Source organism: Mustela lutreola, chromosome 9 (assembly GCF_030435805.1).
Source record: "Mustela lutreola isolate mMusLut2 chromosome 9, mMusLut2.pri, whole genome shotgun sequence".
Classification (NCBI taxonomy): domain Eukaryota; kingdom Metazoa; phylum Chordata; class Mammalia; order Carnivora; family Mustelidae; genus Mustela; species Mustela lutreola.
In genome coordinates, this window is record NC_081298.1 from 21,750,497 (window position 1) to 21,766,978 (window position 16,482).

The 16,482-nt window shown below is 40.3% G+C and overlaps 1 protein-coding gene across 1 annotated transcript in view; it reads left to right on the forward strand.

Moving 5' to 3' along the window:
- MROH8 (maestro heat like repeat family member 8) overlaps positions 1-7,292 on the forward strand; it is a 59,122-nt gene extending 51,830 nt beyond the window's left edge. Inside the window, exons 23-24 of the mRNA XM_059133286.1 lie at positions 3,332-3,489; positions 6,872-7,292. Of these exons, the coding sequence (XP_058989269.1) occupies positions 3,332-3,480 (149 nt within the window). The 3' untranslated portion in view covers positions 3,481-3,489; positions 6,872-7,292. The remainder of the gene's footprint in view (positions 1-3,331; positions 3,490-6,871) is intronic.
- The last annotated feature ends 9,190 nt before the right edge of the window (positions 7,293-16,482 follow it).

Below are 16,482 nucleotides of genomic sequence, written 5' to 3' on the forward strand. Positions count from 1 at the left end.
AATCATTCTGTAGTATATACAGTGAGTTCCAGCCCCACACTGAGTGTAGAGATTACTTAAAATCTTGGGGCACCTGGGTGGCTCAGTGGGTTAAAGCCTCTGCCTTCAGCTCAGGTCATGGTCCCGAGGTCCTGGGATTGAGCCCCGAGTCAGGCTCTCTCCTCGGCGGGGAGCCTACTTCCTCCTCTCTCTCTCTGCCTACCTGTGATCTCTGTCTGTCAAATGAATAAATAAAATCTTCAAGGGGAAAAATAAATTGTTTAGGGGCAGATAGCTGGCTCAGTCAGTTAAGCATCTGTCTTTGGCTCTGGTCATGATCCCAGGGTTCTGGAATCAAGCCCCATTAGGCTCCCTGCTCAGCAGGGAATCTGCTTGTCCCTTTCTCTCTGCCTACCACCACTCCCAACTTGTGCTCACTCACTCTCTCTCAAATAGACAAAATCCTTAAAAAAATTTAAAATAGGGGCACCTGGGTTGCTCAGTCGGTTAAACGACTGCCTTTGGCTCAGGTCATGATACCAGGATCCTGGGATTAAGTCCCATATCGGGCTCCTTGCTCAGCAGGGAGCCTGCTTCTGTCTCTCTCTCTCTGCCTGCCATTCTGCCTGCTTGTGATCTCTATGTATCAAATAAATAGATGAAACCTTTTTTAAAAAAATTTAAAAATAAAACTTTTAAAAAATTTAAAAAAGAGGGCGCCTGGGTGGCTAAGTTGGCTAAGTGACTGCCTTCGGCTCAGGTCATGATTCTGCAGGGAGTCTTGGCATGATTCTTGGCAGGGAGTCTGCTTCTCCCTCTGACCTTCCCTCTTCTCATGTTTTCTCTCTCTCTCTCTCTCTCATTCTCTCTCTCAAATAAATAAAATCTTGAAAAAAAATAAAAAAGAAATAAAAAACTTCAAACTATGAAGATGCCCTGAGCATTTTCGAGTTCTTGGAGAATTGGAAATTAAAAACAAAGCCTTACCTAGGGGCACCTGGCTTGCTCAGTTGGTAAAGCATATGACTCTTGATCTTGGGGTCATGAGTTTGAACCCCACAGTGAGTGTAGAGATTATTTAATTAAATAAAACTTTTTTTAAAAGAGAGCTTTATCTAAGTACGATACCAGAGACAGATCCATAAAGTGAAAGAATGATAGATTTATCGATATAAAAAAATTTAAATCAACTTTGAAAAAAAGCAGACGAAACCAAAAACTAAACAAAAATTTAGGGAATATATTTGCAATATGATAAAGGTTCATATCCTTTAAATAAATCAGTAGATCCCAAAAGAAAAGTGGAAAGCAGTATGAATAAGCAGTTCATAGGAGATGAATGGCCAATAAATGTATGAAAAATATTTACTATTACTAGTAATTAAAATTTTGAAAACAGGGGCACCTGGGTAGTGGCTAGGTTGGATACCCAACTCTTGGTTTCTGCTCACGTTGTGATCTTGGGGTTGTGAGCTCGAGCTCCATGTAGACTCTATGCTCAGCATGCATGTAGGCTCTATGCTCAGCATGGAGTCTGCTTGAGAATCTTACCCTCTCCCTCCCCGCTGCTCCTCTCCTGACTTGTGCATGTGCATGCTTGCTCCCTCTCAAATAAATAAATAAAATCTTAAAAAAAAAAAAAAAAAAAGCGCCTGGGCACCTGGGTGGCTCAGTCAGTTAAACATTTGCCTTCAGCATAGCACAGGTCATGATCCCAAGGTCCTGGGATAGAGCCGTATATCAGATTCCCTACTTAGCAGGAGGCCACATCTCCCTCTCCCTCTGCTCCTTCTGCCCTCTCCCTCTCTCAAGTAAATTAATTAAATCTTTTTTTAAAAATTAATTTTTCAAACTGTTTGTAAAATAAAACAATGTTGAGAAATGAGTATGAGTTTTTCTGTCAAAATGGCAAAGAACACTAATTAATACATAACACAGATATGTTAAGGGAAAGCTGACATTATCTTTTTTTTTAATTTTAGATTTTATTTATTTGACAGACAGAGATCACTAGTAGGCAGAGAGGCAGGCAGAGAGAGAGGGGGAAGCAGGCTCCCTGCTGCACAGAGACCTGATGTGGGGCTCGATCCCAGGACCCTGGGACTATGCCCTGACCCAAAGACAGGGGCTTTAACCTACTGAGCCACCCAGGTGCCCCACATTATCTTTTTTTTAAGTTTATTATTAAAAAATAAAAATTAAAAATTTTTTTTCTTTTTTTTTTTTTAGTAATCTCTACATCCAGTCGTGGGGCTTGAACTCATGACCCTGAGATCAAGAGTCACATGCTCTTCTGCATGTTCCAGCCAGACACCCAAAAACTGACATTATCATATACTGTGCTGATATGAGCATGGACTGATACACCTTTTTTATAGGGGAGTTTGGCAGTATGTGTCAAACCCTTTAAGTAAATATATACTTTGACATATCAGTCTCATTGCTAAGAATTTAACCTATGAAAATAAGCAGAAACGGTACAGGAATGTTCATTCTAGTGTTATTTAAAATAGCAAAAAATGGAAAACATCCAAGATTAGAAATACAAAGAAATTAGTTTCATAAAGTATAGTATATCCAGTATTACAGAATCATATGAAGCCATGAAAAATATTTTTTTAATTAAGTATAATCTCTATGCCCAACATGGACTTGAACTCACAACCCCAAGATGGAAAGTTGCATGCTGTACCAACTAGGCCAGCCAAGCACCCCAAAGCTATGAAAAATATTACAGAAAGAAATTTTAATGACTTGGATAAGTAATGATGCAATATTAAATAAGAAATTATTAAGTAATATGTATAATGTGGTTCCATTTCAACAAAAGGCACACGTGTAACTGAATAGAAAAAAGAAACAGAAACATAACAGTGATTTTCTCAGGTGGTCGAATGATGGGTAACTGATTTTCTTCTAGTGCCTATCTGTTATCTAAATTTTCTACACAATTAACATTTATTTATTTTGCAATAAGAAACATAACAACTAAAAAAAAAATTAAGAAAAAACTTAAAAGGGAGTAATGATTTAAGCGTAGCCTCTAGGACCAACACAGGAACTTAAGAATCAACCATCTTAAACATAGCTTGACAGGTACAGATGATTTGACTTTAGGTGGACTACTTAGCAGTGTGGTTATTGTAAAGGAAAAAACTATTTGGCAATTCAAAGATGAATAAATTTCATGGGTTAAAATTGGAATTTATCTACAAATGTATAACTTTCAAACGGTCTTAGAAAAAGTTCGTCCTTTATCTCAGCTGCTGTAGGCTTGTTGGCTGTTTGGGGTCTGGACCAGTGATCATTTCCGTAGAGCTTCACCTCCAACCTGGGTTTTCTGACCATTTAGATCTGAGAGATCTGCTGGGTGATCCTGAGCCCTCCCTGCGCATCTTCGCCTCTCGGGCTCTCTTCCGAGTGCACAAGTTGGGGGCTGAACCAGACTCCAGGCAGTCCGTTTGCGGGTTGAGGAAGCTCATGAGCTGTCTTCCTACTTAGAAATGCAAGGTAAGTAACTTCGGGTAAAAACTAATTCTTTCAGAAACCACAAAAACAATAGTGCCCCATTTTTTCAATCACACTACATGCAATGTCAGCCTGAAGCTACCTCCACCCATTTAATTACCTCAGAATGTATTTTTTGCTGTCCACATCTCTAAGAAATTAGAATATAGAGGCCCCTGGCTCAGTCAGTTAAGCGTCTGCCTTTGGCTCAGGTCATAATCCCCAGGGTCCTGGGATTGAGTCCCAACATCAAGCTCCCCACTCAGCAGAGAGTCTGCTTCTATCTCTGCCTGGTGCTCCCCTTGCTTGTTCTCTCCCTCTCTCTCTCTCTCTGACAATAAATAAATAAAATCTTTTTAAAAAAAATAAGGAATTAGGGCGCCTGGGTGGCTCAGTGGGTTAAGCCGCTGCCTTCGGCTCAGGTCATGATCTCAGGGTCCTGGGATCAAGTCCCGCATCGGGCTCTCTGCTCGGCAGGGAGCCTGCTTCCCTCTCTCTCTCGCTCGCTCTCTGCCTGCCTCTCCATCTACTTGTGATTTCTCTCTGTCAAATAAATAAATAAATAAAATCTTTAAAAAAAAAAATGAATTAGAATATATAAGGGAAGGCAGCTCTTGGTTAAACTGCAGAGATAGTGAAATTCTGCTGAGTTTTTGAGGCATGCCAGAACTGCCATGAAGTTACAGTCTTGGTAAACAGGTGGAGCACAGCTTCAAAAGAGATTCGAAATAAATGTTAATATTGCAATGTTAGGCATGGAGGTTCCTCAAAAAGTTGAAAATAGAGCTACTGTATGACCCAGCAATTGCACTACTGGGTATTTACCCTAAAGATACAAACGTAGTGATCCAAAGGGGCATGTGCACCCAAGTGTTTACAGCAGCAATGTCCACAATAGCCAAACTATGGAAAGAACTTAGATGTCCATCAACAGATGAATGGATAAAGAAGATGTGGTATATATATATACAACAGAATACTATGCAGCCATCAAAAGAAATGAAATCTTGCCATTTGCAATGACATGGATGGAACTAGAGGGTATTATGCTTAGTGAAATAAGTCAATTGGAGAAACACAACTATCATATGATCTCCCTGCTATGAGGAAGTCGAGATGCAACGTGGGGGAGTTTGGGGGGTAGGAAAGAATAAATGAAACAAGATGGGATCAGGAGGGAGACAAACCATAAGAGACTCTTAATCTCACAAAACAAACTGAGGGTTGCTGGGGGAGGGGGTTAGGGAGCGGGCAGTTGGGTTCTAGACACTGGGGAGGGTATGTGCTATGGTGAGTGCTGTGAAGTGTGTAAACCTGGCAATTCACAGACCTGTACCCCTGGGGCTAATAATACATTATGTGTTTATACAAAAATTTTAGAATTATTAAAAAATATATTGCAGTGTTAGTACCGTCGGGTCTTTTATCAAAGCCCCATTTACTTGTCAACAATCTTAAGAATAAAGTAACAACCAATTCTCATAGTTTGATATTTATTGATGTATTTTTATAAAATCCCTGTGGCCTTTCTCCTTCTTTGTCTTTCCCTTAAAAACCTTGAAGCAAGGAAAAAATTTTGAAGTGATATAATACTAAATATACCCCAGTCCCGTAAGATTTTCACTCTTTCCTTCTCTTTTTCATTTTCCTGATTCCCCCTCCTATAACCACTGTCAGATCCTCAAGTGACTCCAGGATAGGAACTAGTGTTTGTTGAGCACCCACTGTCTGCTTTAAGCATAGACGGAGAACATTTTCAAGAAGTGTCCCCAAAAAGAGACTAGTTTGTGTTGGGTGAATACTTGGGCAGGAACCCCCAAGAGGCATACCAGATGAATTAGAAATGGTCACTGTTGGTCTACTTGCCAGGCTTTTGTTCAGTTGAGGAAGGTAAGTGGAGAGCCACAGCAGAACTGTCTAGGGCAACAGAGAGGCCTCCGGGATGTGGTATGAGAAAAGAGAGGAAATGAGTCAACTAGCACGTGAAAAATAGACACACCCAACAGTGAATTACATGAAGGTTTTTTTTTTTTTTTAAGATTTTATTTATTTTATTTGTCAGAGAGAGAGAGAATGAGAGCGAGCACAGGCAGACAGAGTGGCAGGCAGGGTCAGAGGAAGAAGCAGGCTTCCTGCCAAGCAAGGAGCCCGATGTGGGACTCGATCCCAGGACGCTGGGATCATGACCTGAGCCGAAGGCAGCTGCTTAACCAACTGAGCCACCCAGGTGTCCCTACATGAAGTTTTTGTTGTAAAGTGAGCAACACGAGTCCTTACCACCCTGTCCCCCTGATTTTCATCTTTTACCCCTAGCCCTCTGCCAAGACATCTTTATACACTTCTTTATGATTAATGGTGAATTGGGTTTGTTTTAGGGGCTGTCTCAGCATGCCAAGTGTCACCTCAAGAGGATCCCTGCTCAAGGGAGGTCTTCATATTTGAGACTAGCAGTTAGGAGTTTTGAGCCAAGTGCAGGCCCCAGCTGTCTGCTGAATTAAATCTTCACCCTTGAGCAGAGCCAAGAGGACACCTGGAGGATGGACTCTGGATGCTAAACTTCAGTGCACTGAGCACATTTGAATTACTCCTTGGCCTCACTACATTAAACCACCTTCACTCTCCACTTTTGAACTATCCATTTTATGGGTTATCCAGTGAAAATAACACTTAATGAATGTTTACAATGAGCCAGACTCTAAGGGCATTATATGATTAACTCTTTGAATCCTCGACCACTCCATGTATGGTTCTCTCCATTTTACATGTGGGAAAACTGAGGGACAGAAGATGAAAATGACTTGCCCTAAGTCACATAACTAGTGAATGCCGGGATTCAAACGTAAGAGTCTGGCCGCAAAGTCCACACCCTTGGCTGGTCGGCTCTGCCCTTTTCTCCTCTACTCTGTCTCTCTATGGTCAATAAATACAGAACTATTCTACCATGAATCCCAGTTGCTGAACTCATACTCCAAATTCATATAACCAAAAAAAAAAAAAAAAAATGTTGTAAAGTGATATTGAGCCCCAAATAATAAAAACAAAATTATCATACCTCATTTTTTCAATAGAATAGAATGTGCTTCAAACACCGTGGAAGAGTGAACTTAGAACAAAAGGTGGTGGTTTTTCTTAAGAAATACTGCTTGAATCCTGGGTTTGATCACATGTACTACCCTGTCTCACAGCAGTAAACAGACCTCAAGGTTTAGGATGTGGATTAGATCCCCAGAGACATGTAAGAGTTTGAAAAGAATCCGTTCTCTTCATTCATATTTATGCCAGAGTTCCTTTCCTTCCAAGCAGATTTTTATTTTCTGAGTAATACCACCAACAGGGAGGGGCACATACAGTACTTATTTATGTTTCATTGTGTTAAAATTCACAGAGAGAAGCATCCATTAAGAAGCAAAGGTCTGGGGTGCCTGGCGGGGCCAGTTTGCAGAACATGCAACTTGATCTCGGAGTGGTGAGTTCAAGCCCAATGTTGGATATAGAGATTTCTTGAAGAAGAAAAAGAAGAAGAAGAAGAAGCAGAGGTCTGCTTTTTACTACCTCAACAGTTTGGGAAAGGCTGAAAAAGTACTTAATAATGATTACAGTAACAAGTCCTGTAATTCTAAATATCTCCATTTTTTTTTTTAATAAGGCTCTCCTCAGACATAGGTTTATGTTTTATAGAATTTTTTAAATATACAAATCAACAATGTCTGGACATTTGTGTTATAATATGTTAAAAGTTCAATATAAATGAATATGATTTCAGTTTTATTTTCATCATATTCTATTAAAAGGTATTATTCACTATCTATTATTGACCCAGCCAAGTCTTTATTATTTTAGAGTCTTACTTTTTTTACTCGGAATATTGTTTTACTTACTTGTACTGAGATACATCTTTATAAGAAATTACTTTTTTTTTTTCTTATTGAAAGATTAAACTGGAGCACCTGGGTGGCTCAGTTGTTAACCGTCTGCGTTTGGCTCAGGTCATGATCCCAGCATCCTGGGATTGAGCCCCCTATCAGGCTCCCCGCTTGGCGGGAAGCCTGCTTCTTCTCCGTCTCCCATTCCCCCTGCTTGTATTCCCTATTTTGCTGTCTTTCTCTGTCAAATAAATAAATAAAATCTTAAAAAAAAAAAAAAAAGGTTAAACTATCATGTAAGTAAAAGATGGGATTGGGGGGAGGGTAGTATTTCCTAGACGTCAATCCTGGCAAGTAAACTTGCACTAGGTAAAACTGTAAAATCTCTCTCCTCTCAGATTCCCCCTCCTTCCTGGCTCCAAGGTCTTTTTCTATCCTTTCTCTAATGAACTGGTTGTTATGTGGAAATGATTAATAATGTAAGTTTTAATGACCTTAAGTCTTCCAGGGACGTTTGCTTTTTTTTTTTTTTTTTTAAGATTTTATTTATTTATTTGACAGACAGAGATCACAAGTAGGCAGAAAGGCAGACGGGGCGGAGGGGGGGAAGCAGTGGCCCCTCTGAGCAGAGAGCCTGATGTGGGGCTCGATCCCAGCACCCTGGGATCATGACCTGAGCTGAAGACAGAGGCTTTAACTCACTGAGCCACCCAGGCACCATGGATGTTTGCTTTTTAACGAGGTAGAGGTCTTTTTTTTTTTTTTTTTAAGATTTTATTTATTTGAGAGAGAGAGAGACAGAGCCAGAGAGCACAAGCAGGAGGAGGGGCATAGGGAGAGGGCAAAGCCGACTCCCCACTGAGTAAGGGACTCAATCTCAGGACCCAGAAATCATGACCTGAGCCAAAGGCAGACGGTTAGCCAACTGAGCCACCCAAGAACTCAACAAGGAAGAGCTCTTAAGCCCAAGGCATGAATCTCTAATTGAGAAGTGTTAGGCATTATTGAGCATAATGGGGAGAGGAGATATTTGGAAATGAGGCTGGAGGTGATGGCGGGAAACAGAGATTTTCCTGTCATCCCAGAAACCTATCATATCAGTTGCTTTCTTTTTTCTTTTTAAGATTTTTATTTATTTATTTATTTTTATTTATTGATTTGAGAGAGAGAGAGAGATCACAAATAGTCAGAGCAGCAGGCAGAGAGAGGGAAGCAGGCTCCCTGCTGAGCAGAGAGCCAGATGCAGGGCTTGATCCCAGGATCCTGAGAGCATGACCTGAGCTGAAGGCAGAGGCTTAACCCACTGAGCCACCCAGGCACCCTTTATCATATCAGTTGGTTTCTCTGCCTCTTCCCAAACCCTTGTCAGAACACAGCAGAGGAAAAGGATTAGAAAAGGTAATTAACAACTGCCTTCTGTTATACAAAACACAGAGGGAAGTGATGGATTCTATTCTTTCTGAACAATGGTGAGGACTTCCCACCACAGAAGGTGACTATGTGCCCGTTATTGAATGATTTAGTTATGTCTTCTATACTTTCTCTCACCCTGTAGAGTTTATAGTCTGATCAAGGAAGATGGCACTGGTTTAAAATGGTTCCTGTGGATACCAAAGAATCTTTATGAAGGAGCTATCCGTCCCTTCCTCCCCCATTTTCTTTTAACAGAGATGGTGGTGTGAATATAGAAAGGGACATTTTTAAAGGAAGCAGGGATATAGGAAGAGGTTGCAAAGGGGATGGATCTGAGAATCTAGAAAGGATGCTCACCTGTGAATGAGATAAAAGGTAGAAAGTTGAGACAGTACAGAAGATATATCAAATATGGAATCCAGCCTTAGTGGGCCCTTGCACAGTGGTTTTTAGTGAAACCTTGCCCCAGACCACTTCAGAACACCACAATCAAAGAATCTGCCTCTCCAGACACTCAAGTATATACAAGAGGTCACAGTTCTCCTTACTCCATATAAGAATGTATCTCCCAGGGGCACCTGGGTGGCTCAGTGGGTTAAAGCCTCTGCCTTCGGCTCAGGTCATGACTCAGGTCATGGTCCCAGAGCCCTGGGATCAAGCCCTGTGTCGGGCTCTCTGCTCAGAAGGGAGCCTGCTTCCCTCTCTCTCTGTCTCTGCCTGCTTCTCTGCCTACTTCTGGCCTCTGTTTGTCAAATAAGTAAATAAATAACCTTAAAAAAAAAAAAGAATGTATCTCCCAAACCTTTGTCTTTTAACCATCCACCAAGCAAATCATACCTACTAAATCCTGCTGGCTTAAACTCTTGGTTGTGTATCAGATGATCTTAGGAAATCACTTTTGTGGCAAAAAGGGCAGGACGCTAAAAGGGAGAAGAATTTGTAGACAGTTCAGGTATTCTGACCTTAAAATTAAAGAAACTGATTTTTCTAGGGAAGACAAGCGTTTCCCCTGCAAGAGCCTTGATAATTTCTAAGTTTTTTTGTTCTATTACTGCCCAGATTATCATTTCAGTTTAACAGCCCACAGAATTATAAAGTCTGGCTAACCAATCCCACTGCATTTTTAAAAAATAATTTTTTTTTTCAAATAGTCATTAGGCCAAACACATTTCTACTACTTCCTTTGTGGTACCCTGTTTCAGAGCTTTAAATAATCTTGTCAGAATTTTTTTCTTTTTTCAAATTCTAAGCCAAAAGTCCTTTGCAAAATTATTTTCATCAACGGAATTATTAAAACAATTGAAAATGGCATTTAAAAAGTTATAAAAGGGTCTTTTAATTCAGAACTTCAGAACTTTTTGATACTTAACAATTAATGAAATTGTTATAGCATTCTCGTTTTTTAAAGAATCTTTTAAGATGTTTAAAATATTAATATTGTAATACCACCCAGGCCTTGACACCTCCAAAAGTGAAATAAAAACATGAAATAGATTAGAGAACATAGAAGGCTAGCTCAGTCTGTAGAGCATCTGATTCTTGATCTGAGGGTCATGAGTTCAAGCCCCAAGCTGGGTGGTGGAGCCTACTTAAAACACACACACACACACACAGGGGCACCTGAGTGGTTCAGTTAGTCTGTCTCTGCCTTCAGCTCAGGTCATGATGCCAGGGTCCTGGGATCAATCCTTGCATTGGGCTCCCTTCTCAAAGGGGAGCCTGCTTCTCCCTCTGCCATCAGCCCCCCATTTGTGCTCTCTTGCTTGCTCACTCTCTCTCTCTCAAATAAATAAAATCTTTAAAACACTCACACGTGGGGCGCCTGGGTGGCTCAGTGGGTTAAGCCACTGCCTTCGGCTCAGGTCATGATCTCCGGGTCCTGGGATCGAGCCCCGCATCGGGCTCTCTGCTCAGTGGGGAGCCTGCTTCCTCCTCTCTCTCTGCCTGCCTCTCTGCCTACTTGTGATCTCTCTCTGTCAAATAAATAAATAAAATCTTAAAAAAAAAAAAAAAACTCACACGTGTGCGAAATAGACATTAGTTAAGTGGTTTTGCCTTGGAAAAAAAATCGGTAAGTGACCACATCCGAAAATAATCTCAAGATACTTCTGCATCTGATTCCTTATGTGAAAAACCTGTTCCTGAACACTTTGTAATCAGAATATTAAATCAGGATTTATTTGAAATTAAAAAACAGTGTTTACAAAGAGAGAAGTTCAGAAAACATTGTTTTTCTTGGTTTATTATAATTTTACTAAACTGTAATATATTTATATATATTACATATATAATATCTAACCTATATATAACCTATAATACATAATCTAATGTATATAATATATAGCCTATTATTATAGGTTTATTATAGTTTTATTATTATATAGTTTACTATAGTGGTAATGCAGGAGCACCTGGGTGGCTCAGTGGGTTAAAGCCTCTGCCTTCAGCTCAGGTCCTAATCCCAGGGTCCTGGGATAGAGCCCCACATCGAGGCCGCATGTGGCTCTCTGATCAGCAGGGAGCCTGCTTCCCTTCCTCTCTCTCTGCCTCCTTTCTGCCTACTTGTGATCTCTCTCTGTCAAATAAATAATGGACACTTAGATAATTTCCAATCTTTGGCACAAAAAATGCTACAGTAACTACAGATATGTGTATTTCACACAAGGTCAAATGTGTCTTCAGAAGAAAATTCTAAAAGTGGAATTGCCAGGTTGAAGGATATGTCACTTGTCATTTCAAATTAAAATACTGCCAAATGACTTTTATGGAGGTAATAACAGTTTTACCCCCCAGAGATGTAAGGGCATGCTTTTCTCCCTACCACCTTGCCAGCACAATGTGACATTAACTCTACAAATATTTATTGGATTCAGGCAGTGTTCTAGGTGATTACAACACATCAGTGAATGAAATAAACCAAAATCCCTTCTCTAGTGGGGTTTATATTTCTAGCAGAGGACAAAAATAATGTTATGTATAATAATACATAGTACAAATAAACATAAAATCATATAGTATGTTAGAAGCTGGAATATGTTCTGGAAAGAATGATCAGGGTCTAAGGAATCAGGAGTGTAGTGCTTCTGGGTTTCATGGGGTGATATTTGAGCAGACTTGAAGGAAGTAAGGAAGTTAACTCTGCAGACCTGGGGAAAGATTATTATTGGCAACGGAAATAGGCATTTCAAAAGTCATAATGCATAGGGTCGCCTAGGGTATTCCAGGAAGCACCAGAAGGCCAGGATGACTAGGGGAGGATGAAAAAGCAAATAAAGGCAGAAGGAAAAGAAGTTAAATCAAGGACCAGACCCAAATTCCCAGTGACTGGTAGGCCATGACAAAGAGTTTGGCTTCATTCTGAAATGAGGAGTCACTGAAGCATTTTCAAACTTTAGGATTTTTGACAACTGAAGAGGTTAAAAAATGTTTTTTTCAGTGGTTAAGTTTGCTTTTTTTTTTTCTTTTTAGAAAGGTTGAGCACCTTTTCCTGTCTTCAATGCTATGTTATTTCCTTTTCTAAGTATGCAAATCCTTTCCTCATTTTGAGGATGTTTGTTAGCCTTTTTCATGTTGATTCATAGAAACTTATATACTGAAGAAATTAGCCTTTGGTTTGTTACTTTAGTCACAAATTCAGTTAACATCTAACATGCTCTAACTACATGGATTTTTGCTTTTGCCTGTTGCATTTCAAACTTTAGGGCCATAGCAATGACATTGTGATTGTATATGGAAATTAACTCATGTTTCTCTATTCCTTCATCTTATTTTTCGAAATCAAATATATGGAGAAAAATCATTTCTGAAATGACAAAATGCCTAGAAGTTCTTAGGTGCATTTTTTAAATTAACAGCTAATCAATAAAAACAGGTACTAAAAAATATCTTAAATATCATAGCATACATACATGACAGTCTGTTTCCTTTATTTTATAGCATACATTTATTTATTAGGTTATTCTTTGGAATAAGTACAACGTTTAAAACATATCAAAGATACAGAGTAAAAAGTAAATTTCCTTGTTCCTAGCTCACCACTATTGAATTCCTCTTTGCTTAAGTAACTACCGTTTCCAGTTTTTTTTTTTTAAGATTTTATTTATTTATTTGACAGAGAGAGATCACAAGTAGATGGAGAGGCAGGCGGGGGAGGGGGGCAGGCTCCCTGCTGAGCAGAGAGCCCAATGCGGGACGCAATCCCAGGACCCTGAGACCATGACCTGAGCCCAAGGCAGTGGCTTTAACCCACTGAGCCACCCAGGCGCACCGTTTCCAGTTTTTTATGTATATTTCCAGATATCTTATTTGGATGCATGTGTAAAATAATCTTCTGTCTGTTTGCTCTAAATGGACCCATTCGTAATCTTAAATTCATTCATTTAAGAATCAGCTATACTGGGGCATCTGGGTAGCTCAGTGGGTTAAGCCTCTGCCTTCGGCTCAGGTCATAATCTCAGGGTCCTGGGATCGAGCCCCGCATCAGGCTCTCTGCTCAGCAAGGAGCCAGCTTCCCCTCCTCTCTCTCTCTCTACCTGCCTCTCTGCCTACTTGTGATCTCTCTCTCTCTGTCAAATAAATAAAATCTTAAAAAAAAAAAAATCAGGTATACTGGGGCACCTGGGTGGCTTACTCAGTTAAGTGTCTGCATTTGATTCAGGTAATGGTTTCTGAGTCCCAAGGATCCAACCCCACAGTGGGTTCCCCACTCATCGGGGAGTCTGCTTTTCCCTCTGACCCTCCCCCTCTTGTGCGCTCACGCTCTCTCTCTCTCTCAAATATTAAATAAAATTAAAAAAAAAAAAGAAAAGAATCAGCTATACTGACAGGATAACATATTTTAAGATGTGGAAATACGGGGCACGTGGGTGGCTCAGTAGGTTAAAGCCTCTGCCTTTGCTCAGGGTCATGATCCCAGGGTCCTGGGGCTCTCTGCTCAGCAGGGAGCCTGCTTCCTCCCTACTTGTGATCTCTCTGTCAAATAAATAAATAAAATCTTTAAAATGTTCAGTTTTCCAGCTTTTCTAGGATTAAGGGGGAGCAGGGTTTCTTCTTTCCAGAGATGGATGACAACTTTATTTAAGAATGTCTTTCAGGGGTGCCTGGGTGGCTCAGTGGTTTAAGCCTCTGCCTTCAGCTCAGGTCGTGATCTCAGGGTCCTGGGGTGGAGCCCCGGGGCGGGCTCTCTGCTCAGCAGAGAGCCTGCTTCCTCCTTTCTCTCTGCCTGCCTCTCTGTCTACTTGTGATCTCTGTCTGTCAAATAAATAAAATTAAAAAAAAAAAAAAGAATGTCTTTCATAAACCATTTTTTCCCTTTTTTTTTTTTTAATTTAAATTTTGTTAGTTAACATATAGTTCAATATTGGTTTCTGGAGTAGAATTCAGTGATTCATCACTTACCTACAACACCCAGTGCTCATCACAACAAATGTCTTGTTTAATACTTATCACCCATCTAGCCCATCTCCCACCCACCTCCCTCCATCAACCCTCAGTTTGTTCTCTTTGTTAAAAGCGACTTATGGCTTGTTTCCCTCTCTCCTTTTGTTTTTTTAAGATTTTATTTATTTATTTGACACAGAGAGAGATCACAAGTAGGCAGAGAGGCAGGCAGAGATAGAGGGGGAAGCAGGCTCCCTGCTGAGCAGAGCGCCCGATGGGGGCTTGATCCCAGTACCTGGGATCATGACCTGAGCAGAAGGCAGAGGCTTTAACCCACTGAGCCACCCAGGCACCCCCTTCTCCTTTTTTTAAGGGAGAGCAGGATTAATCCAGGTATGTATGGATTAATCCAAGTATGTATGGAAACAAAAGTGGTCATAAGTTTTGGTCATAGGTAGAATTATGTCTATGTCAGACAATTTCTGAAAGGAAAAGTTAAAAGAAAATGCTATCTTGAAATATCCTCCTTTGACCAAATTGAGTGCCATAGGTATAGATTTTGTTGAATAAACCCTAGAATTACATTTTTAAGTTAAAATGGTCTTTTCAGTTTCTGATTTCCCCAAAGTGTAAATGAAGAGGGATGAAAATCATTTAATTGTCTTTGTGACTAGGACTGGCACTACTTTCCTTGTAAGGACCCAGCTCAAGGACCACCACTTTAGTGTTTCTTTTGAGGACCAAGAACAGCAAGAGTGATGAGATCAGGTCTAGCCCCTCCCCCACAACTATTAACTGCTTTTTTTGACAGTTAGAAGGTTAGGTAAGTAGTTTTTTATTAGAGGAACATGCGCTCACCAAGTACCTGCTTAGGCATAACAAAGCCAAAGGATAAAAAGTTTTTGAAGGAATTTCAAAATGAAATAGCCATGCTGGGAAAAAGCCAGAACTTTGTTATACTTTCTTACACTTACTCTGCGGTTTAGAATTGTTTATATTTTAAATGACAATTGGGAGGGTGTACACTATAATCTTTTTAGTTTGGGAGCCTCCAAAGGCCTTAATCAGGCTCTGGACACATGCTCTGGGGAACTATGAAATATTAAACCACAACAGGGAGGCTAATCACAGAGCCCGTCACACAGTGGAATCAAAATAGGAACAACCTAGAGGATGTAGCAGAGCAGAAATGAAAGGCAGAATAAATGTTTCAGTATTCATACTTTCCTATTCAAAATTCAGTTTAGTGTTACATGGGCACACCACTGGATAATAAGAAAAAAATAAAAACCAACATGAACCCTGATTTTAAAAAAGTAGGGAGAGCATATTGATGAAAGAAAAAGAAGCATGCAGGTATAGCTGGATCTGAGAGATGTGTCCTCGTCGCTAAGCTGCCTAAGCCTGATTCAGTTGTAATAGTGTGAACCCCTGCAGAGTTTTGAGAAACTGACATGATATAAATGCTGCTTGAGAAAAACTAGTAACTAAATGTAAGGTGGATTGGAAGAGAAAACCTAAAATGTTGAAAGATAACTAGAAACCTGGTAGAAGAGGAATCCACAAGATTAAGTGACTAGCTGTAGGGGATGAAGGAGCTGAGGAGTCAATGATTAAGAGGAAACGATGGACTGGTTTGGGGGCAGGTGGTAGAGGGAGGTTGGTGACCATGGCAGTATTATTTATTGAAAACCAAAGACATAGTTTAGTTACACTAAACTAAAAGAGGTGTGGGGGGGGGCAGGGGGAGTACTGCTCAACTTAACTTCATACGGGAAATAAGAGAACATAAGAGTATTTTCCTTTCATCTTGGCCTCAATGCCAAGGCCTGTACTTACTAATAATTCAATTCAGGAGAGTCTGAGAATTACAACATGGCAAAAGAAAAAGTCATAGAAGTAACTGATTGATTTGAGGGGCACCTGGGTGGCTCAGTGGGTTAAGCCTCTGCCTTCGGCTCAGGTCATGATCTCAGGGTCCTGGGATTGAGCCCCACATCGGGCTCTCTGCTCAGCAGGGAGCCTGCTTCCTCTTCTCTCTCTGCCTGCCTCTCTGCCCGCTTGTGATCTCTCTCTCTGTGTCAAATAAATAAGTAAAATCTTTTTTTAAAAAAAGTAACTCATTGATTTGATGTAAAAGGTTACAGATCAGGTGAATCATAAGATAGGAAATGAAAGTGGAAGGCCTTATGCAGACAGGATATGACTTACTGAAAATCCAAAGATCCTAGATCCAGTCCTGAAGAGGAGGAAAAATGTGTAATGTTTCTCATTTTTTGTTTGCTGGATAAACATTTGAGAGGGGCCTCTTTTGTTCTTGGATCATTTTTAAGCCAGCAAA